General features: G+C 41.6%; 1 protein-coding gene across 1 annotated transcript; it reads left to right on the forward strand.

Annotated features, from left to right (window-relative positions):
- The first annotated feature begins 4537 nt into the window (after positions 1-4537).
- On the forward strand, positions 4538-7319 carry LOC131474233 (zinc finger BED domain-containing protein 4-like). Its single transcript, XM_058651997.1, has 4 exons — positions 4538-5191; positions 5407-5546; positions 5634-6699; positions 6779-7319. Exons 1-4 carry the CDS (start codon positions 5125-5127, stop codon positions 7102-7104), a joined length of 1599 nt encoding a protein of 532 aa, XP_058507980.1. The 5' UTR covers positions 4538-5124; the 3' UTR covers positions 7105-7319.
- The last annotated feature ends 1702 nt before the right edge of the window (positions 7320-9021 follow it).

Consider the following 9021-nt stretch of genomic DNA (forward strand, 5'->3'; position numbering starts at 1 on the left):
TCATAGCCCATGCCGCCCCGATGCACATACTGAAATTTCAGACCCGTGGTTCAATGCCTTTATGAAATATTACAAAAAAAAAATGTTCTGTCCTGTGTCAAAAAATGAAACTCTGGGCCTGTCAAATGCTATACAGTCTGAGACCATTTGGCTGGAGAGGGGTTTTTGGAGGAACTCTTTTTCTAAAGGTTACAGGAGTCTAAATCTTTTTTATGTTGTATGGGGTCAAGAGACGAACGGATAGACGTCAGTCACGTGCCGCTCGGACATATACTTTTCGATGGGCGGGGCTTTTAATAGTCGCATTTTCCTGCATTTGAGTGCTCGCTGTTGCCAGAAAAATGGACCGAACTGCGTGAAACTTGGCTTGCGGACCTTACCTAAGACCCTTATTAGTCTTCTAGAGTCCCAACTCTGTAGACCCTCAGCAAAGCTAACTAGCTCTGTGGGGGTCCTATTGCAACGGGATGAAAAAATCCAAGCTGGAGGCTCTGTGGTGCATGACATAGTCAAAAATCAGGCAGAAATTCTTCAACGAATCTTTGCTGGCCTTGTTTGACCTTTTTGACCTTTCTGCATTTTCAGCCACTTCTCTCATTTAAAAGGGTTTAGGCAGGCTACCTATAGCTCTAAACGTGCTTCTCTATCTATCTATCTATCTATCTATCTATCTATCTATCTATCTATCTATCTAAACGGCTGACCTTTGACCTTTCTGAAGGTCGCAAAGGTCTGAAACTCGGCACTTTCATTGCCCATGCTGTCCCTATGCACATACTGAAATTTCAGACCCGTGGTTCAATGCCTTTATGAAATATTACAAAAAACCTTGGCTTAAGGCACCAAACGGCTGACCTTTGACCTTTCTGAAGGGCGCACGGGTCTGAAACTCTGCACCTTCATAGCCCATGCTGTCCCGATGCACATACTGAAATTTCAGACCCGTGGTTCAATGCCTTTATGAAATATTACAAAAAATCTTGGCTTAAGGCACCAAACAGCTGACCTTTGACCTTTCTGAAGGGCACACGGGTCTGAAACTCGGCACCTTCATAGCTCATGCCGCTGATGCACATATTGAAATTTCAAAAATGTCTTTGGTTGAACCAATACATGCATAAATACTCTTCTGACACTTAAACATCAGCATAACAGTGGTAGTCCAGTGGTTAAGGAGGTGACTTAGTGACTGGAAGGTTGCAGGATCAAATCCTGACTGTTAACTTGCTTCTCTATTTATCTATCTTTATTATCAGGCAAAGTGCAGGCTACCTATAGCTCTTAACTTGCTTCTCTATCTATCTATCTATCTATCTTTATTATCAGGCAAAATGCAGGCTACCTATAGCTCATAACTTGCTTCTTTATCTATCTATCTATCTTTTTTATCAGGCAAAATGCAGGCTACCTATAGCTGTTAACTTGCTTCTCTATCTATCTATATTATCAGGCAAAATGCAGGCTACCTATAGCTCTTAACTTGCTTCTCTATCTATCTATCTATCTATCTATCTTTTTTATCAGGCAAAATGCGGACCGCCTATGGGGTCCTAGATAATTCCACACACTTCCACTAGGGGCGATGTAGAGGGATACACAGATTTGGTGGGGGGGTGGAGTGGGAGGCACACACAGAAAATCTGAAATAAGTCACTTTTAAGGACTTCTGAGATTTTAAGAAAAAAAACACATTTTGGAGCTTGCTGAATACAGTTTAATTGAAATCTAATTGGGAACGGTGGTTTTGGTCCCCATTGGGAAAGGCGTCCCCAAACAACTGGTGTGTGCTGGTGAAAGTCCCCAACAAAATTGAAATTTGGGTCATCTTGCACAGAAAACATACAAGACATTAGTGTTAGTTATGCCTTATATAACAAAGGCCCATTGTGTAGGTTGGGCCTATTGGCTGAACACCTGCAGAGTACTGCAGTAACCTTTTGAGGCAGTATTTGAAACAAAAAGGAGAAACTTTGAACTGCTGCTCAACTACTTTGAAGTGCTTTACCCTACATTCTTCTTTCAGATGAGTTTCTACATCAAGTCATTCTTGAGGGTCTGCAACCTGGGTGACAGTTTACCACTTTCTAGACCAAGTAAAATCTTTTGTGTGAATTCAAAAGTATTGGTCAGTGCTTTGGGATAGCTGAGGTGTAGTGCATAAATGAGTCCAAACATTACCAGGAATGCATCGCTAAATCTGGGGAGACTGACCACGGCATCACTTTCAATGACCACAGAGAATTTTACAGGCTGGTAGTGAACTGGACTTGTGTCATGGTCACTGATGACAGTAAGGAGGGCCACTGCAACACCATCAAGCTCTGGCTCATCAGACTCGTCCTGAATGAATGAAAAATAAATACTAATCACAATCTAACCCATGGGATAGAACAGACAACATATAATTTCTTTATTTTACGGATCTCTTGTTGAGATCCATCACCTCTTTTACAAGGTAGACCTAGGTCTCACTGTAAAAGGTGAAAAACAGAAGATCCATGTTCTGCACACTAAATCAGCCAATTTACCTGAGAATCAAGTTTAGACTGAAACTAAACTAGAGGATATATACAGGAAAATGTTTTCCTGCACATCTTATCACTTTGAACACAACACCAATTCATTTCCTTTGTAGTGAGGAGAAAGAAAACAGACCATACATGGAAACTGTATGGGTGGACTGAACAAAGGTAAATCCTAAAACATGTTAGTATTTTGATGAACTGTTTACATAATACACAGTAGTATCTTAAGGAGACTCACTGTGCAGGTTCTGAAAACCCCAGAGACATTCTCACGCAGATACACAGGAAGGGCGTGGAGAATGGTAGTGCGGTTGGTGTGGATGTCATGCATTTCCTATTTCCAGATAAAAACATAATTGTATATAGTGAAGAGTTTACTGAACAAAGCTAATTTAAATAGTCAAATCAGAACCCATGTACACAAATAACCTGTTCACATCTTTAATGCAATCAGACAAATAGCAATCACAAATAATTGCAAAATTCAAACATCTCATTTGAATTACTGAACCTGTCCAATGTTCCACGGGTTCAACCATAGAAATGTGTAATAATCTATTTACCTGTTCATCATGGATTTTTAAAATTTCAGCCAGGGCATCTGCTGTCTTCCCAGTTTTTGATGCCTTCTGTCTGAATAAGGTCATCAGTCGATGAAGATGGTGGTCAAGCTCAGCATAGAACGCGTTGGGCAGGTTCTGATTCGTAATCCGCTGGAACTCTGCATACAACTACATTGAAATAACAGCAGGAAGACAATACAGCAACAACAATTACATTTCAAGAATCTCACACACATTTATAAAGCAGCAAATAGCTGCCAAATGAGTAAAAGTTACAATTTTCACTTTAAAGAGCAAGCTCGTCCATATTACCTCAGACTCTATTTTGAGAGCAGGCCAGAGATCCATGAGCTCATTCACTGGTGGGCAGGACATCACTATGGTCTGTCGGCGCAGGGGAAATGTGGTCTCCATCATCTTTCTAATGAGGGGCAGGTTCTTCTCAGTCTTCTTGACTTCTTCAACAATTGTCTGCCTCAACTGCTCAAGGCTTGAAGGATCCTTTCCTTGGGGATAGTTGGGTAGGAAGTTGACTTCTGCGCGCTTGGGTCTTTTAATGTTAGAATGTGAAGGTTCATTATCAGGATTACTTCTACTTCTTTTTCCAGCATTAACAGTGACCTCCTGACATCCAGCCCGTCTCATCTTGTTCCTGAAATTGCCCATCTTAAACTTGATGGTGTTTTTCCATCCAGTCTCAGATCCTGCTTCCTTCAAGCAGGGATGTTTGGCTGCAAGAGCCTCAGCAACCATTGCAACCTCTTTATCACTTGGGTCGGCCTTAAAACCATATATAGTAGATGCAAGCTTTGCTAAAATGTCATGCTTAAGGTCTCCTGCCAGCTTAATTTGTCTGTTGTTCCTCTCATATTCGGCATTTCCATCCTTAAGTTTCAGTTCGACATCAAATGCAAAGTGACAAGACGGAACAGCGAGGACTCAGACGCAGAGGCCTTTTATTGTCTTTATTGGCACTCTTAACATAACACAAGGCAGATACTCTTACTGAGGGGAAACAAAGCGTGGCTATAAAAAACTATAACCAATGGAGGAGCGCAACGCTCTTCAAAAGAAACGTTGCGTAACTATAAACGTGGAAACAAAAAATCACTCCGAAGAGGAAACTAAACTCAGACTATGGTTATCAATAAAAACTTAAACAGAAAACTCTCCAAACGGAGGAAAAACAAGGCTCTAAGCACTTCAAAAAACGAAAACAAACTCAAAGCACAATCCTACTGATTGGCGATCTATAACTAACTAAGAATGACGTCAAACACAAAACGCAATCTAAATGATTGGCTCTACTCAGTCTATCTAACAAAATGTAAGTCACAATCCTAGTGATTGGAGTTTCCTAAAAAGCTGTGAAAATGAACAAACAGAAAATCTCTCCCAAGGAGGAAAACAAAAGGGGCTATAAATCTTAACTAAGGTATTAACTAGTGATGGGACGAGCGACACTGGTGCATCAGCACTGTGCCGAGAGCTCAAGAGGGAAACCTCGTATCGGTGCGTGTATTGCTTTAAGAAAGAATGACGTGACCGATACAGGAACTGTGTCGTTTGGATGTGCCGCGCCAAAGTGTGTTTATCAGGAAACAAACTGTATCATCATGTCGTGGGTTTGTCGGATGGAGTTTTGCTTGATCATGGATCGTCCTAGGAAGTTTTCCCCGGTGTGGAATAATTTTGATCTCGTGACGCCAAACAAGGTAAATCTTTTTCTCCTTTATATACTATTTTTTACGGTGGCGCATTGCAATCACTTTATCAGTTTATCAAGTGAATGACCTGTGATTCATATGATAGTCAGTTAAAGAGCCTTACAGTTGCTTTATTCATGTCATCATGTAATTATGAGATCCTGATCTCGTAATCATGAGATAGGGTGTCTATTTTGTTTAACAAGTGAATGCAATGTTCTGGTAAGAGGTTTGAATTGTTTTCAGATAAATTTACTTTTTATGTTATTGTAGGTGAAGTGTCGGCTCTGCTCCACAGAGCTATCTTATATCAATAAGAGCACTTCATCAATGCTGAGGCATTATAGAGCTCGGCATGGCAATGAAGAATTGGCAGATACTCGTGAGAGTACCCCAGGTATGTTAAAATTCTCTCTAAAAATTGTGCTAAAAAAAAACATGCATGCAAAACGACAGGCTCCAGGCCTGGTATCGAACCTCCAACCCTCTTGCTGTGAGGCGACAGTGCTAACCACTACACCACCATGTCGTCTTATGTCTATTTGATATTGTTTGGAAGAATTACAGTCCTTTTATTAAGCTTTTGACAAAATAGTTCATTTTGGCTTGCAGTTCCTAACAAGCAAGCAGTGGATGAGGCAGTGGTCAATATGATCATCAAAGACTGTCAGCCACTCAGCTTTGTTGAAAATGAGGGATTCAGGGAGCTCCTGAAGCTTATTGTACCCTCGTATGCTCTACCCAGCAGGAAGGTATGTTTAAGAATTTTAATTATATGTTTGTACTAACTATATAACTATATTTTATTGGTGTAACAGTATTTGTATGGTTATTTTCAGACCATCAAGGACTTGGTGAGCCAGAGATATGAGGAGGAAAAGGAGAAAACCAAAAAGGACCTCCAGAGTGCTGTTGCTGTTACTTTAACAGCTGATATGTGGACGTCCATGAATATGGAGGCATATCTAGCTGTTACTGGCCACTATGTGGACAAAGAAAGCCATGAACTCCATTCATCAGTCTTGGCAGTGCAGCATTTTCCTCAGAAACACACTGCAGAAAACATTGCCACGGTTAAAAGGAGCCTCATGGAGGAGTGGGGCATAGCAGGAAAGGTCAGGTGTCTTGTCACTGATGCAGCAGTAAACATGACTGCATGTGCTCGAATGCTGCAAATACGGCATACCATTTGTATAGCCCATTCCCTGAATTTAATTGTGAGAAAATCATGTGATCAAATCCCAACAATAACTGAAATACGCAACAAAACACGACACATTGTGACATACTTTCGATCGAGCGTGACTGCTAAAGAGAAGCTCACTCAAATACAGCAACAGCTGGGAACACCGGGCCATAAATTAATAAACGAGGTGCCAACACGATGGAACAGTACCTACCAAATGTTTGAAAGAATGACTGAGCAGAAGGAGGCAGTCTGGGTGTCACTGGCCTCATTAAAACCTGACATCACTCCACTGACTCCAGAAGAATGTCAGATCATTGAAGAGATGCTCAGGGTTCTTGTTCCTTTTGACCAAGCTACAAGAGAACTGTCTGAGGAAAAAAGGGTCTCTGGGTCGAAGGTCATTCCCATGATGAGAATGCTCCACATTGAGCTTCAACGTCAGGCCACAACAGTGACACAAACAGCTGCTCAGCAACTGGCTCAAAACCTGAGGAAGCGGCTAACTGACGCTATTTGCGGCATAGAATCTCTCAGTGTGATGACTCTGGCAACTCTGTTAGATCCCAGATTTAAAAAGAATGGATTTGTTAGTCAGCAAAAGGCAAGTGAAGCGGTGAAGAGACTGCAGTCAGAATGTGCAGAAGAAATGAGGAGCCAAGAGCCTGACCCAAGAGAAGAAGAGCCTAGCTCTTCACATGGGTCAGAACCCAGTTCAGGTATGAAAATACATTTTTGTGGCACTTTGTGATATGATTTATCATGTGATAATGAAGTAATGATTAACTATTTTTTTAGGGCACAATCTCTGGAAGACTTTAGATATGGAGGTTGCAGAGACCCAGAAGACGAGGAACGCAACAGCTGACTCCATTATTGAAGTCCAACGCTACCTGGCAGAAACAAACACACCCAGAAACCAAGATCCTTTGCAATATTGGAAATGGAACCAGAACATATACCCACATCTTCATCAACTTGCACTTAAAACTCTCTGCTCACCATCATCGTCTGTACCATGCGAAAGAGTATTTTCCAAGGCTGGGGAGCTGGTGTGTAAGAGGAGAAATCGCCTTGGAGCAAAGACACTCGAAAAACTTTTGTTTCTCAATAAAAATTCATGAACTGATCACTTTTTTGTCTTTTATTTCATATGATTTAACAGTTAAGTTGACAAATGTGCACATAAGTTAAAAAATTGTAACTCTGAATTTTTACTCTAATTTGCTATATTTTACATACCAACTCAGTTTTAGCATTTACACGAACAAGGACTTTCTTTACCTGCAATGATTTTATAACTACTGCAGGGGTCACTATTGGGTGACCAACACAGTATCAATACAGTGCCGACACAGTTTGTTTAGTGTGTCAATACACTCCTTGAGGTATCATCATCCCATCACTAGTATTAACTTACAGGCTATGCTAAGAAAACTTACAAAATAAAGCGTCGCTCACAAAGAGGATCAAAACTTGAGGATTCTGTGGCTGTGACAAGGAGCTCGGGTGATCAGGCATGGACGAAAACACACTGGCACTGACACAGGGGAACAGAGAGTTTTTAAAGTCCACATGGCTTAATTGTCAGCAGGTGTGTGTAATCAGGCCGGCAGGCCGGCAGAGGAGGGGGCGGGGCAAACTACCGGAGTGACACAAAGGTGGGTACTGAAAAAGGACCTCAAGGCCACCTGCTGAGACGTTCTGGAGATGACACATCTGAAAGTAGATCAGTAGATGCAATCGAGCTGGAGTCTTGTGAAAGTGAGATGTGCACAACAGCTTTTTGTGGCAATTCCTCAATGTCTGCAAGGGAAGTAAGTTTCCCGTCAAAGTCTGGATCTTCATAAAGCAAACTGAAGTCAAGGTCAATTTCCAGCTGCTCTTTTATAATGTTGATCAGTGCATCAACAGAGGCTGGTCGTGAGCTGAGTTTTAATTTTCTAGCCCTGTCTGTCTCAACAACATGAAGAACCATTGGTTGTTCTGGGGATGCAGCTGCCATTGTGCTAATGAAAAGACAAAATCAAGATGTTAAAAGGTACAATATAGAGCATATTTAATTGCTAAATTATACAGAGTGAATAAAGACACAATAACTGATAAATAAAAGAACCATTTTTTTACCTGAACTCAGTTCTGTCTCACTTGAATAAACTGCTTGGGGGTCAGCAGCAGCGAGCTCTCTATCTTGTATGCCGAGAGAGGGACTGTATCGTTGAGACCAGACTGCAGGTGGATTGACAGGCTTGTGTCTGTGGTTGACAGCTCATAGGACCGTAGATGTTCTACATACCAGGAGTCATAATCACAACACAGAAAAGATACATTGTGATTCACAAGGTAGATCTGTTCTATTTTGCTAAATTTAGACAGTCCACCACTGATTCCTACAGATAGAAACATTCCACAGACGTAGTCTGTGCCACCAATGGCCACCTTTGATGTCGTGTAGATTGTATCACTGGTTGTTTGTTCTTTAATGTGTACTTGAGCAACCTCTGGTAGAGCTGAAACCAGAACAGAGTCAACCCTGGATGCCTGAGTTTTTGGCTTGAAAAATGATGGTGCAGCAAGATGATATGCCATCATGTGTTGGTGTCTGATTGCCATTGTCTTCAAAATATCATGCACCACTCTTTTGAAAAAGCGGTGCTTGGCCTCAAACCGCAGCAGGGGCCCAAAGCACTTCACTAGAGCAGGATAATGCTCTACATAGTGATGTTTAGGACGGAGCCTAACCTCAGGGAAAACCTCTAGCAGTGCCTGTCTATGATCACTGATTTTGCACACAAAATAGTCTAAGGTTTCGTCGGTAAATGACGGACACAGTGCTAACTCTACCACCTCTTTTAGCTCCATCAAAACTGCCCATACCTTATCACCCTCTGGTACTACACTGCCAACTAGCAATGGAAGAAGTCGGAGAAGAGTGGCATTTTCATGTCCATTGCCTCCAATCGTTCCACGAGAAAGAAACGTTTTGGGAATTGGCTGAGGTCTATCCACTTTATCGGCGTACTGATATGGGAATGATGTAA

This window comes from Solea solea, chromosome 15 (genome assembly GCF_958295425.1).
Source record: "Solea solea chromosome 15, fSolSol10.1, whole genome shotgun sequence".
NCBI lineage: Eukaryota > Metazoa > Chordata > Actinopteri > Pleuronectiformes > Soleidae > Solea > Solea solea.

Excerpts from the sequence above, each read along its gene's own strand:
- LOC131474233 (XM_058651997.1), top strand. The coding sequence starts at position 5,125 with ATGCTGAGGCATTATAGAGCTCGGCATGGCAATGAAGAATTGGCAGAT. Across the intron at positions 5,547-5,633 it reads ATGCTCTACCCAGCAGGAAG|ACCATCAAGGACTTGGTGAG; the intron begins GTATGTTTAAGA and ends GGTTATTTTCAG. Across the intron at positions 6,700-6,778 it reads TGGGTCAGAACCCAGTTCAG|GGCACAATCTCTGGAAGACT; the intron begins GTATGAAAATAC and ends CTATTTTTTTAG.